Below are 19,703 nucleotides of genomic sequence, written 5' to 3' on the forward strand. Positions count from 1 at the left end.
TTAAAGGTTCTTAATTCTTGAATGTATAAGAATTATTTTGTAAAAAAGCTTTAAAATAGAAAAGTAAGTAAAACAGGACAGGAAAAATAAGTTAGACAAAAATACCCATAATATTTTATGTTATAGTACCTATGTAAGTCTTGTATGTAAGAACAAAATTACTTCTATGACAACTCTTTTATTTTTGCATTAAAACGTATATTTTTATTTTTTATTATTTATATTTAGATAAGGTATTTCATAAATTCAACCCAAACATCCCTAACTCCATCCCTATTTCCAATTTCTCCTGTTTTTTCATAGCATACTTATTTGCGGGCGCGTGAATGCGCGAACAGGAGGGCAACATTTTAGAGGGAGGAAGGGAAACCGCTCGAACAACTTTGACCGTTTCAATACTAATGAGGCTGTCAAGTGTTTTGCATAAAAAAAAGCGACCAAAAAGTCTGAGGGAGGGAGCACTTTCAGTTAGGTTGCTTTTTTATGTTAATGGTTAACACACACGCACAACTGCCTCTGTGTGTGAGTGGGGCACGCACACACAAGTAAATTAAACTAGGCAGAACGCCGTTTGTAGTGCAAGTCAATTTTTCGATAATTTGAAAAGTTTATTTAATACAAAACGTGATTCAATTACAAAACTGACCGAAAAATACACACGCACTGCACACGTTCGGTGGCAAAGGGGAGGGAAAGTGGGGAAGGATGTTTGCTGTCCACTCCTTGGCCCAAAAAAAAAACTAGTTTTCGCTTGTAAAGCGCAGTGTGTTCGCCATTTTCGCAGCTGTCCTTTGACTTGGCCATTATTGTTGCTGCCGTTCGTGCCGCACAATGGCGCTTTGTTAATGTAACGGAAATGTTGCGGGGAAGTTGGTGGCACATGTTTTGATCCTGGCCATTATGTTTTTTTCTATGGGTTTCCAAGGGTTTGCCTGAAGCTGTTGCAGCACAGGTCGCCACCAGGAATCCACTTGCCAGCTGAACTATTTATAAATTATTATGAAAATTTTAGTGTTTAAGAGGTTTAAGCAAATATAAATTAGTTTAAGTTTTATACAAATATTAACAGAATTGAACATCATCTTCCAAATATGCTAGCGTATATTTCTAATAGAGTCCTTAATTTAATTGTCACTATTTTAATCATTTAATAATATTATCAAGAAAATTGCAGTTAAAAGATATAGGTAGTTTTTATATATCTACTTAAAGCTTTAACTTTTTAATTGTGAAAATATTGAATAAATTAAATTTGGGTTTGCCAGATTACCAGCAAACATTTTCAATAATTGAGATTGTAAAAGTGTATCTTTGTGATTCTTGATGACAAACCTGATACCGCCTTTATTTTTAATGTGTTTAGGGTGGCAACAGAAAAAGTTGCTGAGATCATTCCAATAACGTAAACAAAATGTTAAACTTTTTTCATCACAGAAAACAAAACAGATTTTCAGAATGAGCAAACAAATAAGACAAGACCAACCAACCCATTGATATATAAACTTTTACAATTAATTCAAAGTTTTAATTCACTAAAATATTCTTTAAACAGTATTAACATTTTGTTATCCCAGGGACATTTCTCTTTCCGCTCCTTGCCTCTACCTTTTTTGTCAGCTTGCCGCGAAAGCAATGAATTTTTATGCAAATTGCAGTCGCCTTGCAGTTGACAACGTCGGCACCAAGTGAAGCTGCCGACGCACTCCCAAAAGTTTTTCCCACTCCGCCAAACACTTGAGGCGGCGCCATAAATCTTTGAGCAGGGTTTTCCACCCACACAGAGGCAACTGGTGGGAGTGGGTTGGAAAAGTCTTGGGCTTGTTTACCTTGTTAGCTGGGGACTCGGGGGCCCTGTTGGAAAATACTCGAGGCAATCAGACGGAATTTGCATAATTTGACAATTGTTTTCAAATTGCAATAACAATTTTAGCTTAATTGTTTTGCACACGCCAGCGAAAATATTCTTTTCCAACCAGTGCCGGCTAGTGGGGCTGCCTTAATTCCCATTCATTTGATTAGTGGGCCAAAGTTGTTCCTGCTGTACATTTTGGGGCAACTGCCACAGGCAGAAACTTTTTCAATTCAATTGTAAAATAAATATTTTACAAATAATTGCCGGCCATCGCCTCCCCTCTCCTTGCCGCCCCAAAATCAGAATATTTCGAAAAAGTTTCTATTTTATACGCCATTTTTTTAATGGCCACACAATTTGCTGCGTTTAGCAGAGTCGCCATATCGAGGGGGAGGGGAATTCCTTCCGATGAACCGCAGCTGCTGCACAATTAAAATGCATGACTATTGTCAAGGCAAATTGCTTGCTGTGACAATGGCAGAACAATTGAGTCAGGATGGGGCGGAAGTCGAGAGCACCAGCGCAGTGGTGGAAATTGCTGATGTGATTGAGCCCTATATGTTTATTTCAAACTTTTCGGGCTTTAAGCTATCCACTCACCACAGAACTTTGCATAAGCAGCAGCTGCGCTCCCAAATTTCAATGTTTTTTTAGGCAGTTCGAGCTGTCACAAAAAGTTTGGCTGTAAAATGGACAAAATGGACAAAATAACCAGTGTGCAATCGGATGAAGCAAATTCAAGTCTCAAGAATGAAGATAGGAATTTACAGAGGGTTTGAATTGTATGTTCAAGAAATCATATTGCTCCAAAAATTGAATTATTCGTATCAAAATAAACAAACAAAAAAAATTATTTGAAAATTAACCGGTAACAATAAATCTTAACTTAATCAATTTTAAAGTTAACTCCCCTATAAATTCTATTTTTAGATTTTGATAATGCTTCCAAAATAAACTAGAGACTTTATGGGATCTTTACTTTCACCAAGCATCGGTGGTTCAGTGGTAGAATGCTCGCCTGCCACGCGGGCGGCCCGGGTTCGATTCCCGGCCGATGCAAAATAATTTTTTTTTTATTTCCGCCTCAAAATGTATAGAAAATATTTAACCAAAATAAGTGAAATTCAAAAGAAAATGAGTAAGGCATTTTGTTAACCCATTTCTCTTTAGAGTCACCAATGAATGCTACTTCTAAGCTGCCAGTCAAACGGAATGCCCACCAAGAAGCCATTAAAATGCAATTCACAAATGCACAGTCCAGTCACACATCAACCTTCTTAGTGATGTCCCCTAAGTAGAAGTCAACAATTTACATAACCACATGGCAGTGTGGCAGAATGCAGAATGGGCCACAACGGGTGAGGCAGTAGTTAAAATGCTACAAAATTATACATTAAATTCCGAAACTTGGCAACATCCGATGGCCAAACAATGGCCCCAAACAGCTGCCAGTGCGATGCACCTGAGCAAGGCCAGCCAAACAAACCGGCAGGAACAACAATAACAGGACTTGTTGGCCGGCTTTTGCCGGCTTGGTTAGCCAAGCCAACCAGCCACTTCCTGTTCTCCAGCTTAAGCCGCCACCGACCCACCGGCACGCACAGAGGAATATCCATATGCATATTTCGACCGGTAAACCAGACCCATGATTTTCACAAATGCGTGCTAGAGGTGCGAGAGCGTTGAAGGCAATGAATGATACTGAGAAACTAAATAAATATATATAAAAATACTTAAAATATAAACTGTTCTTTTTTAATATATGAAATAATAAGGGCGTAAAATTTAAAATATTTAAAGAAATTAAATATTTAATTTAAACCTTTAATGAGAATTATTAATTTGAATACCTTTTTAAAATAAATCTTCAATAATAAAAGCTGCATGTTACATTGAATTTATTCCATACATTAATTTTGGTTAACAATGGAACAATTCATTTTTTCAATAAATTAATTCTTAAAGCATTACATTAAAATACATTCAAATGTAAAATAATAGTACCAAGTAAAGTTACATCTTGAACTTAAAATGAAATTTAACAAATCAAAAAGTTGTTTTTAAGTACTTGATTTTTAAAAAGGACAGCAAGCCAAGTAGTAAATTTAATTAAATTAAAAATTGATATAAGATGAATAAAGCGTTTATAAAATATTTCATGTTTAGTGGTTTGAGAATTATGCAACTTTCTTTCAATATTGAAGTTTTAAAATGTTTTAAATCGTTTAAAATGTTGCTAACTTTTCTAGAATTTAGACAACGTACTCATCTCTAATCGCTGCACGCTTTTAATGGAGTTTGCACACTTCTGGGTAGCCCTGGAAAACCCTATCGTGATGGCCGGCTGCCGGGCAGACACAAATAGGGTTTTTGGGTTAAACTGCAAGTTTTTGTTGACATTTAAATTTGCATGGCAACATTTTGGTCGCAGGCCGGGCGCTGTCATATTTGATGTTTCGGTTTTGCAACCGAAGGCGGAAGGGCGATGCCAACTGTCAAGCGGTTGGCTGGGTACATATGTGTGGGTGAGTGTGTGCGGGTGTGTGCGGCTGTGTGTGTGTGACCAGCGAGTGTGTTTTAACTGGTTTTAAAATTGTTTTAATTAAGCCCGTATTGCGCATTGTTGCAGCACAGCTCTCCAGCCAGCGCTGCAGCGCATTCCCACTCAGCCGGTCTCATTCAATATTCAGCATATTTTTAAGTGCTTGGGCGCGGAAAAATTCCGTGATCCTAAAAGTATGCAACGCAAAAAGGAAATTGCAGTACGGAAAAGTTGTTACTAAAAAAGAAAGCCGGGGGCTAAAAAGGAACGAGTAAAATGGCCATTCTGCTTTCTGAATTCTGCCCATCAACATAAACAGCTGTTTCCGCTAAGTGTACCTGGACACTCGAGGAGTTTTCCCACACAAAACGAGTGTGTGTGTGTGTGTGGGAAAATGACAATGCTCCTTTGTGGAGCGTCGAATGGACATGCACAAGTGGACAACGAAAAATCGGAAAACGGGATAACAGCTGGCTCAGTTGGTGGCATCGTCAAGGAAACGACGATGGCGTCGTTTGGTGGCCTGATGGAATTTTCTTCCGCCTTCTGCCGGCAAAGTGGGGTCAAGTGTCACCAACGCAGAGCAAGATAGCGGCCGGATTGGTAAGTAGCTTACAGCAGTTTTGGCTCAAATAATGTTGTACTTATCGTGTTAGATAGAAAATTAGAGACTTTGAAGCCTTGCTTAGAAAAATTCTTTTACAAGAAATATTTTGCAGAGTTACTTTAAATACAGGAAAGCTTTATTTAAGTAGATTCATACGAGCTTCCTGAATTTTAAAAACTGACTAATTTCAAATTAAAAACGCTTTAAGTGAATAAAGAAGTTATGTTCTTAAACACCATAAATAGGCTTGTCATCCGGACGATTGAAAGCCGAAATTTTTGAAGCTCTAATATCTTTAAGCAGGGTAGATTGTACTCAAAAATTAACCTAGAAATCTTTCTTATTTTCTTATTACATATAACAAAATTCTTAAGCTTTTCAATTATTTATCAAATATTTTAAGATGATTATTTTGTTTTTTAGGCTTTGAATGTTTATCATTGTTGTCCCACAATGGCATTTATATATGCTCCTTTTTAAACGACAAATATTTCAATCAAACCCTTAGATACAAAAAAAACATGTTCATGTCAGGGAAATCAACGGATATTTAAATAATTTAAAGTATTTCTCTCTGTGCAACAAATACTCCAGACACGTGCATATACACTGAAACCGTATGCATAAAAGTGCACATGCAGCGCAGAACGGATCGATCGGATCACAAGAAGTCCAAACAACGAAAGTGTTTATTTATAATTTACACCTCAAAAGCCAGCCAGTAGCATCAACAAGTTGCCCCAGTTCCGTGCCACAAAACGACGGCCCTAAGACCTTGCCCAAAGTGCCGGCATCTAATTTTAAAATCGGAAAACGAAAACAACAGAGAATTGGAATCACAACAGTTGCCATATCTCGAGCGAAGTTCCAAACATCAACAATGAAATAATAACCGAAATAAATCGAAAGCGCGATGAAGAGAAGACAAGATCGCTGGTCTTTGGCAACTGCGGGCTGCGAGAACCTAACAATTTCGAACACGAGAACTGAAAACAGTTTTTTCAGTTTCAGTTTTCGAAAATAGCCAGCAGAGCGATTTGAATACGTGAAGGAATCACAATCTATTCGGGAGACAGTCGCTGGCCAAACGCGACGCAACTGCGAGTGCAGCGGACAGTCGGTCGGTCCAACTATATAAAAATAAACCGAAAGCAAGAAGAAGCCGACACCGCAGGCTGTGCCAAAATAATTTCAAAATTAGAGTACATATAGTTCTGTGCGGTTGTTTGCGTTGTAAAATCATAACACGTCGATTTGAAAGAATAATAATAACAATATCCCAACATGAGCTCACTGAGCATGGGGCGAAAGGGCAGCGGCCAGCTGGAGGTTATGCAAAAGGCTGGCTGGAAGATCGATGGCGATGAGAAGGGTAGGCTGAAAGTCTTCCATGCAATGTCATCAAAATAATATGAGTTTTCCCAAAAACACAGCCTGTTACATAGATGTCGATGAGGACGACGACCAGGACACTGAAGGAATGATTGAGTCGAAGTGGTGCTTACTACCTGACCTGGTACTAGAGCAAGTCTTTACCTACCTCAGCCCCAAAGAGCGCTACTATGCGGGACTGGTGCGTATATAGAAATAGCACACAATCTGTTTATAAGTTGTGTGCTTTATCCATATTAAAATAGTTTACAACTAAAGCGTCTCAATGTGACATTTATAAATTGAGTGCTTGTTGAAGTGAAAGTTCTCTTTTCTTTATGTATTATTAAAACAGTTCACCAATTTGTTTTGCCAAGTAAATCTGTAAAATTGATAATAATTTAAATTATTTGAGTGTCAACTCCCCAATAAATCTATTTTTAGGCGATTTTATAGAACAACCAACATAATATGGAGATTTTTGGGAATCCAGTTTGTCACCGAGCATCGGTGGTTCAGTGGTAGAATGCTCGCCTGCCACGCGGGCGGCCCGGGTTCGATTCCCGGCCGATGCATAACAATTTTTTTTTTATTTTTATTCAAGGCTAACTTTAAAAACCACCTCGGATGTCAGCCAGCAATATATAATAATTTGGTTTCAAATTTATTTTATATAAAATGCAACTTCCCTAGCCGCAACATTAAAATAAAAGTAGAATATGGAATATTTAAAGCTCAAACAAATATAAAGCACCCTTATTCTCCTTTATATACGTAGAATTCAATATCTAAGAATTCTTAACTCTACCATTTGTTTTAGGTTTGCCGCCAGTGGTATAGAGCTTTCTACTTGCCAACTGTTTGGAACAACTTTTTGGTGGATGATCGCACATTGACCAAGCCAAAGTTTAACTACTACTCCGGCTGGCAATTCTGCCTCGATCATATGCGAACCCAGTACTGCCTGTCGAGAATCGGCAGATATATGCGAGGGATTGAGTTTCGGCCGTGGCACAGCTTCAACAACATCTTCCAGTTTATGACCATGCTGACCTGGAACATTGACAAGGTATCAAAATGACGGTAACATCTTCCCCATCGCATATTGATAATCGTTAGCGCTTTAGGCTAATGAGGAGAATGCTGGGCCGGAGTTTTTTGGCATGGGTCGCCGTATCCGCACTCTGGTCTACCACTTTCCGTGCAACATGTCGCAGCCCAACGATCCGGAGGGAATCAAGCTATTCGGCACCGGAGGCCAGCTGCTGCGGGTCCTGAAGGAGCTGCTCCTCCGGTTGACGGACCTTCACACACTCAAGCTGGTGGACTTCGTGCTGGAACGCTTCGAGGCGAATCACTTGCTGGACGAGGTCGTCTGCAGCTGCTGCACCAAGATGAGGGTACTCAATCTGGTGAATGTGACCACGACGCACTGTCCCATCATGCATGTGGGTCTGTTCCTCAACCTGCAGGTGAATGCAATTGAAATCGATGTTTGCTATCACAGTGCTAAATAAAGTTTTGGAATAGGTGCTCACCATATCGCCGCAGAACATTGACGACGACGTTTTGTCCCTGCTGGCGGACACCAAGTTGCGGCACTTGCACTTGCTGCAGAACTGCTATACGCCAAGCCACCTGACAATAAGTGCCTGCGGCGTGAAGGCCTGGCGCAATGTGAAGACAACCAATCCGCGCCTGCGTGTCCATTTGCGCGTGGAGAACCTGGCGGATGGCGAGGTGGTGCTGCAACCGGAGGCGCCTGTCCACAGCATCACGTACTGCGCGCCGCAGGCACGGATACGGGCCGAGCTGCTCGTCCGCATGGTGGACCACTATCGGAACACCTTGGCCGTGTACGGTCACGAGCTCCTGCCGCGCTTTTCCAGCCCCAAGCCATTTCACAGCCGCATCGACAGTCTGATGTTGCTCTTGTGCCGGCAGTGCTTCAATATGGACACTCTGGTGAGTCTGTATATGCAGTTTAAACAATCAGTTAGATGCTAAAAAAAACTCAGATTGCGGCCGAAAGCTGTTGACAAGGGCTGTAAAGGTCTTTACAACCCAAATCCTAGCCTCAATGAGAAAGTGAATCAGAGATATTGTTTCATTGGGCATTAGTTCCTGAGCAATAACTGTTTTTTTTTTGTGATTTCTTAAAGAATAAGTAAACATTATCCAATCATTTTTAGAGAATTTTTAAGTGTTGATTCAGAGCAAGCTAACAATTTTAAAGATGGACTATCTATTTAAAGCATATATTTGAAAGCCAAGGACAAATGTACCAAGGCAGGCCAATCTTTAATTTATTAATTATTTATTAATTATTTAACATTAACTTAAATAATCTGTTTAATTTAAGAGTTAGCAATATTATGACTAATTTGTAGGGTAGTTTTAATGTAAGAGACCAACTTAACACCCTATTGCCTTATCGCCCAGATCATCCGCGAGAAAGTCTCAACCTCAACGCTCCTGCTCATTGCAAAAACGGCCAAGAATCTGCAGCATCTCCATGTCCGACGATTTGCGGTGATTTTGCGATGCGACTGGCCAAGACATCCGGAATGGAGTGACGAGTTTAACACCTGGCTGAAGCGAAACTCCAGATCCTACGAGGCTGTGGAGCGGGAGATCTCACAGATCTTGGGCTACAAATGGCAGCTGCTCAGCGATCGTGACTTCAAACAGCTGACTGTAAATGTTAAATCAGGAGCCTAGAATTCTCCTGTATCCTCCCCCTAAGACTTGTGATAAACGGTGTAGAGCTTTAATAAACAACCCAAAAATTACTATACAAGCGTACAAAAATATCGAAAACAACAATTAACAATTTGCCAGGGGGACAATGAAATTTACTTGACTTTGGTTTCTGTTTGCACACCTTGGTGTGAAATTCCCAAAATCCAGATGCCAAAAAGGTTTAAAAGCCAATGCATCGGTGCAGGTGCATCAGTTTGTAAAAGTGAGCTGTCAAAAACATGAATGCTGTGATCGCCCTCATCGGACTTTTGTTCATCATTGCAGCCGCATTTGCGGCTCCTCATTTTGGAGGCGATCCGCACCACGACTATCACCACGATGATCACCACGGTCGCCACCACGACCACTACGATCCGCACTACGATCACCACCACCATCATCATTACTGAAAAGTTTTGATTTTCAAAACAAAATATTTGATTTAATTAAAGAACAAAATTTATAATGTTTTGCACATTTGTACTCAAATAAAATAAACTCACAAGAAGGGTGTTTAAAATTCAAAGACCAAATTGTAATGAAACAAGTTCTTTTAAATTGCAAGAGAGAGATGCCAAAATCTCGTATGCGATATAAAGCAAATATCGTGAACAATTGTCAATTTGCATTTGAGGGGGAAATACAACTCGCGCAGCAATTTGCACCTTTCGGCCGGTGAAATTTAATTCATTTTGTTTGCACACGCTAAGGCTGAAATTCCCAAAATCGTAACACCATCATGCTTAAAAGGCAACAGCATCATCTCGGATTTGTCAGTTTGCTAAGAAATCTTGCCAGAGACATGAAAGCTGTGATCGCTCTTATCGGCTTAGTATTCTGCATTGCTGGAGCAATGGGAACACCTATTGTGGTGGGATTACCTCTTCCGCTGCCAATTGGTGTGGGATTCGGAGTACTTCCTCCGCCTCCGCCACCGTCCTACGGCTACTATCCGTACCCACATCACCACCACCATCATCATCACCCAGGATATGGATACGATTATGGATATGGAAACTATGGATATTAAGAATACGATGCGTGGAAGTGAAACTTTGTTTAAGATTAATTCGCAAGCGTGAAACTTATGAAAATCTTGATATATCAAAATAAAACAATATTTATTATATTATTTATAAAAAAAATGTTTAATGTGTTCTTTTATTATTTTTTTATTTGTTTATTAGATTGTTTTTTTTTATATTTCCCTATATTCTATTCGCTTTAAGTTTACATCTATCCAATTAACTTAATGAGTTTTTTAGACTTCGACTTACTTATTTCTTTAATCTTATATTTAAGAAATGTTTGCTTGGGAAAAGTAATTTTTAAACTGAGCTTTCTTCTGGGTTTTTAACTATGTTTTTCGAAGATATTATTAATTCTAGATACACTCTTTGCGCTTTATTGATCTATAAAATTATATGTTATATATCAGTTTCAAAAACATATTGGCATTTGTTTTTCACAAAATTTTATAGTTCTCGTTCCAATGTATTAGTCTTAGAAACATATTAACATATTGTTTAGGTTTTCACAATATTAGGTCGTTTCCATACCTTCGGCTTTTCCAAATGTTTCTCATGAAAGCTCAGCTTGGATTTCCCAACCAAGTGTGCTTTGTCGTTGTTCAGTTTATGGGAACTTGCCATAATCAGCCCCCTTTCTTTTACCACAAAGCTCTCTCAGTGTTAAAGCTTCCGAAGCTTGCCCTTTGCATTTGGCTTGCAGCAACGACCTTGAATTCGGCAAAGACTACAAGAGCAACAACCCGAAGAAGGGGTTGGATGGGGTAGTGAATCAATGCAGCCGGAAAATTCAATGTCAGTGCCAAAGCTCGGGCGGCATTAAAACGCCTCCGAAACGAAACGGTATACTTTCGGGCACTCAGCCACATTACGTATATGTCGGTGGACGACAGTGAAAGGTCGGTGAAAGATGGGTGAGCGTTATTGATAAATAAGTATTTTATAAAAAACCAGAGGCGGAGAAAGCTCGTGAGCAACTGCGAAAGGCGAATGAGACAAATTTAGCCAAGACTGACCGATCCGAACCGCGTGTCGCAGGAGATTCTCGTTCACGGCGGAGAGCAAACTGTTGCTGCTGATTCTGGTGGTGCTGCCACTGGGCCTGAGCCACTGGGTGGCTGTGGTGGCGCTGGTGGCGGTGGTGGCAGTTTTTGTTTGGCGGGCGGCGGTGCCAAATGATGATCGTGACCGCGTAGAGACGCAAATAAATATAATTGAAACACCACCAAACTATAAGCAAGCCAAACCTGACGGCGCCGCGAACCAAATAAACCAAATAAACCAAATAAACCGAATAAACCAAATCAACCAAATAACAGCAGTGCGGGCATTGTGTAATTGCAACGGCATTGCGATGAACAAAACGATTCTGCACTGGAGCTATCTGAACTTCAAGGATGTGCCCATGGATCTCTTTCTGTACGAAGATCTCGAGGAGGTCTACCTCAAGGAGAACTTCATTTCGGTCATACCCAAGTGGTTGCTAAACATCACCACCCTCAAGTTTATCCATTTGGCAGGCAACAACCTGAGCGAACTGCCCGCTGACATCTATTTGCTGGAGAACCTTGAGTTCCTCGACGTTTCCAACAATGAACTCAAGCAGCTGCCCCCCACTCTGGGTCTCCTTTTGAGTCTTCAGCAGCTGAATGTTTCGGGCAATCAACTCGCCGAACTGCCAGTGGGTGAGTTGGACCCCTTGAGTAGAACCTCCTGCCCTTATGAAGCTTACACCTTTACATCCCCTTTCAGAGCTGAGCAGCTTGCGCAATCTGGAGCACCTGAACATAGCCAAGAACCAATTTCGCCGCCTGCCCATTCAGCTGAGCGAGTGCGTCCGTCTCAACGAGCTGAACGTGAGCGACAACGAGGCGCTGGTCCACATCCCCGAGCGCATCTCCAACCTGCCCATGCTGCAGTCCCTCGCCGCCGATCGTGAGTATACCCATCATACGGGGTTCATCTCGCCGATCATCGATATCTCTTTCTTGGCAGGCTGTGCTCTTGTCTACCTGCCGGCCGCCCTCTCCAAGTTCATGAACCATGTGCGCATCTTCCACAACACGGCCATCAACTATATACCCATGGTCTACGAGAAGTTCTACCAAAATTTCTACGACAACCGACAGAGGAGCACTCCCATGTAAGAAAGAAACTTCTTTTACGCTTTTTTTTTCAGGGATGGCATAGATTTTAAAAAACTTGGCAGTTGACTGATCATTTTGCCTTCCCCCTTTTGTAAACAAATATTTGGCTATGAAATCCTATCTACGTAGCTTAAATAATAGCCGAAAATGTTTGTCGATAAAGAAATGGCGATTTATTTGGCACGTTGCCTTTAGGAATGACTAAGATATTTTTCAAAAGCATTTATAAACAGAGCTACATTGTTAAAACTATTTTAACTAAGGCATAGAGGCATTTGTTTACAAAGAATCAACTGCTCAAACTTTTATTGAAGAAATATATTATAAGGAAATTATTAAAGTTTAATCAAGATTAAATAATAGCTAGAGTTGTTTTTTTTTTTTGTAGATACGTTTTATCTAAGTACCCAATTATGACCTAAATGGTTAACTGCACAAACTTTTATCATCAAATAAATATAAATTATTAAAAGTTGATAAAGATAAGCTGCTTATATAGAACAAATTTCTTTTTTGTTGCTGATGAGTTAATTTTGTTTAAGCATTTAATCGAGCAAGTGCCTCAGCTCGATTTAACTTACTTAATTTACCTTAATCTTAAAAGATAGGTAGGCTTATTTTTGCGAACTTTCTTTTTATCAATAAGAAACTCATTTACCTCGATTTTCTTCTTGTTTTTTTTTTTTTTCATAATCTTATGAAGTTAATAATACTAACCATTTTTTTTTCAGCGCCGTTCGTCGAAAGGGTCTGTTTTGGGTACGCGAGCTAGAGACGAACTCCAGATTGGTGCTTCCGGTGGGCACCCGCACAGTATTTCCGGTTCCGTCGGCGGAGAACCGGGTCACGCTCTACGACGACTGCCTGCACGCCCTCCAGTCGCTGAACCGCTCCGTGCCCGTCTACGAGAACGCCGCCCTGCACCGCCTGCTCCCGGAGCCGTACATCGGCGCCCACATCAACAACGGACCCATCGCCCGCTGCACGACTTCCACCTGCTCGAGCTGTCTGTACACCTCGTACTACTTCATGGTCGTGAAGAGGTGGGTCGGAGTTTCGTTGGTCATGTGGTTATTGTTTTGGTACCGCCGCAACCGGTCCGCTTTCCAATTGGGGCACATGGACCTATCACAACCGCAAGAAGTACAGTGCGAACTGCCTACTTCGAATAGGCAGACATTTTAATTTAAATTTGTATTTTTTAGTAATACCCATATTTTTAAAGTTTTATGGCTATTATTCAGAAAAGCCTCGTTTGATTGATCAATTCAACTCTTAACGTAAATAAGTTATAAAATGAATTTAAAATCAGATTTGAACGTTTACAATTTCCATGCTTTATTTAATACTTACGTAATTCATATTCACAATTATACATTATTGTTCAAGCTAATAATTTTAGATAAGTGATTATAATAATTACAACTATTTAAATAAGAACTTAAGTTCTTAGCAAATGAGTAAGCAGGAAGTGAGACCCACTTATATTTCGAGAAAACCAAATTACATTTTAGATTAATTTTTAAATATATAATTTTTTACTTTGTGTTATTTCAGTTTTTAATTCTAGCTTACGTACACATTAATGTATTTTCCAAAAGTTCGATTTCCAATCGACTTTAATCAAATTTGAATTAAATTACCCATAAATTTTGAACATCCTTTCATGAATAACCTATATGGCTAATTCCCAATATCATTGTTATTACTTTTTATAGGCGTGGTAGCACCTCCAAGCAGCTCTTCACCTGCAATTTCTGCACCAACCGATGTGCTCTGCTCTGGTTGGCCAGCAATGACAAAAAGTACTACCAAGTGACCTGGCGAGTGTCCGATGATGATGACGACGACGCCGATGCTGCACACGTGTCCAGTGGCAAGTAGAGCTAATGGATTTCGCCTGACCTCATTGTACTATATATATATATAGTCATTAATTACCATTAATTAGTTTTGTACATGTCATGTAAATGCTATTGAACGACTGGCAACCGGCGCCATTTGTTCAAAGAGAAAGCTCGCGCGAATTCTAAAACTAGACCTTAAAGAAAACTCTGTGTGGGTCCCCGTTCATGGAGGTGTACGTAGTTGTCTAAAACGCAGTGATGGGCCTCTGGAAAAGCTCTGCGACAGTTGACGCCATGTCGACCCATCCTATAGGCATCCAAATATCGCCTGTCCAGTGTTCGATGTGGTCTAAGACATTTGTGGTGTTATTTCTGTTCTTAATTAAGACAGAAGTCAGCTCACCTTAACAGCCTGTGCAGCAATTGCGCATAAAGACCACTGTGCTCATCCACCTGACCATTCTCGCAGATCAGTCGCTCCAGACAGGCACTCCCATTCTGACCCAACTGATTCATATAGCCCTCGGCGAACTTGAAGAGCAACAGCTGCGGCTCATCCACCGAAAGACGATCTGGAATCGATGGAGCTGCTGGCTGGTTGGTCAAAGGACCATTGAGATTTCGGGAACTGTCCCATAGTTTCCACCAGTAGATGGGCGTTTGCGGCTCACTAAACTGGTAGTGGAAGTTCATCAGCCAGACCAACTGTCGCCAGACCTTTTTCTCCATAAACGGCACTGGAAATGCACAACCGGAAACAAACTGTAAAGATACAAATCGATGTTTATCCCATATATTCTCAATAAATATTTGATGTCTAACCTTGACAACGCCACCGTTCTGATAGATCAGGAAGCGCTTCTGTCGCCTGTGATGTCGCCATGCAGTGAGATTGGCATCCACTGCAGCCACCGTTTCCAGGATCACAAGGAAAACTATCATCTTGGCTCTAAGTTGGGGGTTCACTTGTCAGTGGGAATCAAACAATTACCGCTTCACGGTTCAATCAACTCACAATAGGTTCATTTTGCCGCTTCTTGTGCTGTCCGCTCGAGCTCTTGACAGCGTTTACCGCCGAGATTCGAACAGCTTCAGTGTCATGGCATCGTTATACGATGCTTTGTCAGCCCAGGGAGATGGGCATACAGGTATGGCTATGAGTTGGAGTGAGAAGTGAGAAAAAGCACGTGCTTCGGTGGGTTTCCTACTTATGCCTGCCCGACTAATTAGCGAGCACTGCGTCTGCGACACCAGCCTACTGTGGCCATGACTCTAGAAAGTCATAGGACCGCTTTCAGGTTCAAAGACAATATGGGAAGTAGGTGTGACATGAGTCAACTACAGGTGGCACTGTCACTTGAAGGTTGGTTAATTTTAAAGGAGAAGTTCTAGAAAAGATAGGGAGATACATTTAACATGGGTTAGTGTTGGTATATAGCATATTTTTTAGCCAGAGGTACTTTAGTTGCCCTATTTTTAAATTTAAAATTCATAAAAAAAATGTCATCCATAATGCCATCCGACCAAACATAAATTTAAATCGAAAGTTATTTTTGTTGCTCTATTAATCCAATTTAAATTTTATGAAAACAAATGCTTGTATTGTGCGTCACAAAAGAACCTAATGAGTTAATAACATAGCACAATTAATTAAGACTTGGCTATGTGGAAATAGAGGCTGTTCAAAACCCTCTATAGTTGGCTTTTGGCCAGTTGACTTTCGGACTGCCATGGCTTATGCCAACAGATATTCTTATTTCCACATTAATTTAATTTAAATTTTATGAAAAAACTATGTTAATAAAATAGCTTTAAAAAAACATCCATATTATGATGACAAAATTTCAAAATAGATTTAAATCGAAGCTCACGCCAAAGTTATTTTTATTGCTCTAATAATTTGGCCTAAAATTTATAAAAAATAGCATTAGTTCGTCAGAATAGTGTTTAATAGTTTATAACTTAGAAAAATTAATAAGTAGAAGTAGAGGCTGTTGAAAACCCTCCATGGAAACCACTACCAGTTGCAATTGGTTGACTTGTTGGCCAGTTGACTTTTCCGGCTGCCATGGCGAGCTGGCATTGCCATAGTTGCGCTTGTTCCATTTATCGAATAGCAGCGGAAATGTCGAAGCACTCGACCAGTCCAAAATTCTGTTGCGTGGCGTTAACTGCCACAGAATTGATTTTGGCTTAGAGGCAAATGTAACCATAACGATTTGGCAAGCGAATTGGCAATAAAATTACATTTTGGAATATCCAAAGGAGTGCAAAATTATCCGTGACGATGATGCGACTTCCTGGAATGCCCATGCTGCCGGGCGCGCAATTTTACGATGTGAGTGGTACAGTGGAGTGTACCTTATTTTGTTAACCTAAAACCTTTTCAACAGCGTGGTAAGCGTCGCCATCCGCGGCAACAGACACTGATGCACTACCAGGGCATCCAGATGCTCTCGGACCGCCGCGAACCCGAACTGGTGGAGCCCAATGGCATCGTGACCGACCCAAAGTGTCCGCCCGTGCCCGCCCAGATCAACAGCCTGTGGGCACCCAAGGCCACCACCAAGCTGCCACCCTGGCTGGCCTACGACAAGCAGGTGCTCTGCTTCAGCGCCTATTTCAAGGAGAACCTCACCGAGGTCTACCACGCCCCCTACCAGGTGCGCAAGGTGCGGATCTACTTCTACCTGGAGGACGGCACCATGCAGGTCACCGAGCCCAAGGTGGAGAACTCAGGCATTCCGCAGGGATGCCTGGTCCACCGCCAGCGCATCCCGCGGGCCCCGCCCACCGACCGTGAGTTCATCTCCATCTTCGACCTGAACGTGGACACGGACATCCAGATCTTCGATCGGGTCTACCACATTAGCGGATGTGACGTGTTCACGCGGCAGTTCCTCAACCGAGCCGGCATCTTTGTGCCCGAGGCGCAGCAAGAACCAAAGTAAGATGATGGCCAATTTGAATGAACTTATTTTTCTTTGAATAAGTTTTTAAAACTTTTTATTTATTCCAAAGTCTTTAAAATGTTTCCAAAAAAAAAGTAAAACCATACGACTACTAAGTTAAATCGGTCGTACTTTAGACATTCCTCTTAATTTAACAATTTATTCAGCTTTCAAAAAATGTTGTACATGGTTTTGTAAGCAAAACTGAGATTTTTGATATTTATATAAACATCACCGTTTTATTTGGAACACCATTTGTCTATTTGGAACTTTACAAATATCTCCTAGAACTTGAGAAAATCCTCTATACACATACTTATACTAGCTTTTGCCAGCAAAAATGTATTTATTTTTGCATATTTATATAAACATCAAGGCTTTATCTGGAATTCCATTTGTCTTTTAGGAACTTTACAAAATGTAATAATTATTTACGTCAGTTCCCAATCTTTTGGTCCACAAAAGTATATTTTGTTTTTGTATTATTTTTTAAACACTTCTACTTTGTGTAATTTTTCTTAGTGATCCAACCACGGAAATCCGAAAGCGTTCCGGTTTGAAGCAGACTGCTGGCTCCTGCTCCTCGGCTCAGCCCAAAAAGCATTCGTTCGCCCAGTTTCTGGAGTTCGACAGACGAGTGCTCAAGTTTCAGGGGTATTGGAATGACCGCAGCGAGTTTGGCGATGTGCGGAAACTGGAGATTTGCTATTATCTGGCCGATGACACCATTGATATTAAGGAGAAATTCCCGCGAAATTCTGGTCGCGAAGGACCCAGTACCTTTCTGAAACGAGGTAAGCTGCCAAAGGAGTTCTCGGGACTCCCGCTGCCCGGTCAGCAGACGGCCTTGACTCTACTCAATGTGCTGGGCAACAGTATGCGTGATGTGCGTTACGTAGCCGACCCGTTGAACACGGGCCAAAAACAGGAGCAGTACTACACCGACCAGGATTTGCAGATAGGAGCCGTTCTAAATGTCTTCGGACGGGCTGTCGTCCTGACCGGCTGCGATCAGTTCACCCAGAGTTACTACAGGGAGAAGGTGAGTGTGTAAAAAAGAAAATGGGTTAACATTTATTTAATTAATATTAATTTTCTCTACCTTACCTTCTTAAGTATGGCATTCAGGAGTTTTGCGCTCAGCCTATACCAGAACGAAGCGATATTCGACCTTACACTCAAGGAGGCATGGGATCGCGTCGACTGCCACCGTACAATGGCTGGGGAAGTCACGAGGATTCCGAGGGTAACTGCATCACTGTGGAGCCCAAGCCACCGCAGGCCGACTTCAAGAAGCTCTTCAAGTACGACGGCTGCATCCTGCGCTTCGGAGCCAAGCTCGTTTCGGCCATTCGGGACAACGGGGAACGAGACTTTGTCATCAGTTACTTCTTGGCCGACGACATGGTGCAGATCTACGAGTCGTCACGTCGGAACTCCGGCTTCCTGGGCGGCGAGTTCCTTAAAAAGGCACGGGTTCCGCTGCCGGGTCAGGATATGTTCAGCTCCTCGCGACCCGAGTACTATAGGGCCAACGACTTCTACATAGGACGCACCATGACTCTGAAGGATCACACTTTCACATTGTTTCGGCTGACGAGTTTACTCTAATGTACATGGAACAGCATCCCAGCGAGGTAAGTGTATCAGGATAATAACACTTTGAGTTATAGTTCTTATTACCAAAACCAAGCCAGATCTGAAGGGATCATATTTAGGCAATTTGTTAAGTTGTTACAGTTGAATAGTTCTTAAATGATTTGCATAGATCATTAGATTCTTATGCACCCGTTAGAAACCACGTACAGATTGTTTAGAAAATTGGTAATGATAGGAAACTAGGGTATTGAAATTGCTATAAGAACGTTAAATGGAAGGTATATGGTCTTCCTAAGTTATATTGTATCAAACTTTTAAAAAACATAAAAAATACCAACTAAAAAGGCTTTTCTTTCAGTTCCCCGTGGCCGACATACGGCTGATAATGCAGAAGATCCGCGATGCAGTGCGTCCCGACTACAAGCAGTTTGTGCTGCGCTGCAAGCCGGATGGTGACCTCGGGGACTTCACCACCGTCAGCTTTGACACCCTGCGCTCGACCCTGCTTTCCTACCTGTCCAAGGAGTGCCTGCTCAACCACGAAATAGTGACCGTGTGCCGCTACTTCTCGGCTGAGCAGGCAATGCCCCCCAGTTGCGACAGGAATCGAGTGCGGGCGGCCGCCCAACTGGAGCTGAAGCGGGCCTTGTGGAACGGCGTGGAGCAGCTGAACGACCACCTGAGCCACATCAATCCGGCCTGCAGGCCGTACATCAGCGAGTCTCAGGTGCGATCCACCCTGCGAGGCTGCCGGCTGCCCTTCAGTCTGGAGCTCGTGGAGGACATCCTGATGGTGCTGCAGCGCAACGGGCAAAACGAAATCGAGGTGCGCGACTTCCTGGCCTTCTTCAACATGCGCAGCGACCAAGTGCCCGACATTGCTCCCCTCAACATCGCCTTCGAGCTGTGCCCCAAGCTGCCGTTCCTGCACAAGGGCCGGCTGGTGGACTTCACCTGGTTCCTGGACTACCTCGGCCTGGAGGAAGAACTGAAGCGAGCCAACAGTTAGGGAGCAGA

At 41.7% G+C, this 19,703-nt stretch overlaps 5 protein-coding genes and 2 non-coding genes across 7 annotated transcripts; 6 read left to right on the plus strand and 1 right to left on the minus strand.

Annotated features, from left to right (window-relative positions):
* The first annotated feature begins 2,840 nt into the window (after positions 1–2,840).
* On the plus strand, positions 2,841–2,911 carry Trnag-gcc (transfer RNA glycine (anticodon GCC)). The gene has a single exon. It is a non-coding gene; the product is annotated as a tRNA-Gly (tRNA).
* A 3,051-nt stretch (positions 2,912–5,962) lies between these two features.
* Positions 5,963–9,213, plus strand: LOC128255163 (F-box only protein 39). The gene is made up of 6 exons (XM_052984711.1): positions 5,963–6,373; positions 6,435–6,574; positions 7,193–7,441; positions 7,500–7,844; positions 7,903–8,337; positions 8,815–9,213. Exons 1-6 carry the CDS (start codon positions 6,286–6,288, stop codon positions 9,091–9,093), a joined length of 1,536 nt encoding a protein of 511 aa, XP_052840671.1. The 5' UTR covers positions 5,963–6,285; the 3' UTR covers positions 9,094–9,213.
* Trnag-gcc (transfer RNA glycine (anticodon GCC)) lies at positions 6,877–6,947 on the plus strand. The gene has a single exon. It is a non-coding gene; the product is annotated as a tRNA-Gly (tRNA).
* A 486-nt stretch (positions 9,214–9,699) lies between the features above and the next one.
* LOC128255167 (uncharacterized) lies at positions 9,700–10,246 on the plus strand. Its single transcript, XM_052984716.1, has one exon. It carries the CDS (start codon positions 9,854–9,856, stop codon positions 10,142–10,144), a length of 291 nt encoding a protein of 96 aa, XP_052840676.1. The 5' UTR covers positions 9,700–9,853; the 3' UTR covers positions 10,145–10,246.
* Positions 10,247–10,777: 531 nt separating this feature from the next.
* LOC128255164 (leucine-rich repeat protein soc-2 homolog) lies at positions 10,778–14,388 on the plus strand. The gene is made up of 5 exons (XM_052984712.1): positions 10,778–11,827; positions 11,895–12,077; positions 12,138–12,285; positions 13,021–13,332; positions 14,008–14,388. The coding sequence occupies exons 1-5, from the start codon at positions 11,497–11,499 to the stop codon at positions 14,171–14,173; spliced, it is 1,140 nt and encodes a 379-aa protein (XP_052840672.1). The 5' UTR covers positions 10,778–11,496; the 3' UTR covers positions 14,174–14,388.
* LOC128255166 (uncharacterized) lies at positions 14,324–15,840 on the minus strand. Its single transcript, XM_052984714.1, has 4 exons — positions 15,152–15,840; positions 14,959–15,085; positions 14,540–14,898; positions 14,324–14,485 (listed from the first exon to the last, which is right to left on the minus strand). Exons 1-4 carry the CDS (start codon positions 15,160–15,162, stop codon positions 14,332–14,334), a joined length of 651 nt encoding a protein of 216 aa, XP_052840674.1. The 5' UTR covers positions 15,163–15,840; the 3' UTR covers positions 14,324–14,331.
* A 175-nt stretch (positions 15,841–16,015) lies between these two features.
* Positions 16,016–19,695, plus strand: LOC128255161 (EF-hand domain-containing family member C2). The gene is given in 6 exon segments (XM_052984708.1): positions 16,016–16,474; positions 16,530–17,083; positions 17,610–18,129; positions 18,204–18,660; positions 18,663–18,724; positions 19,045–19,695. Coding segments are annotated over 6 exon segments (2,295 nt in total). The 5' UTR covers positions 16,016–16,423.
* The last annotated feature ends 8 nt before the right edge of the window (positions 19,696–19,703 follow it).

Source organism: Drosophila gunungcola (genome assembly GCF_025200985.1).
Source record: "Drosophila gunungcola strain Sukarami chromosome 2R unlocalized genomic scaffold, Dgunungcola_SK_2 000006F, whole genome shotgun sequence".
Lineage (NCBI taxonomy): Eukaryota > Metazoa > Arthropoda > Insecta > Diptera > Drosophilidae > Drosophila > Drosophila gunungcola.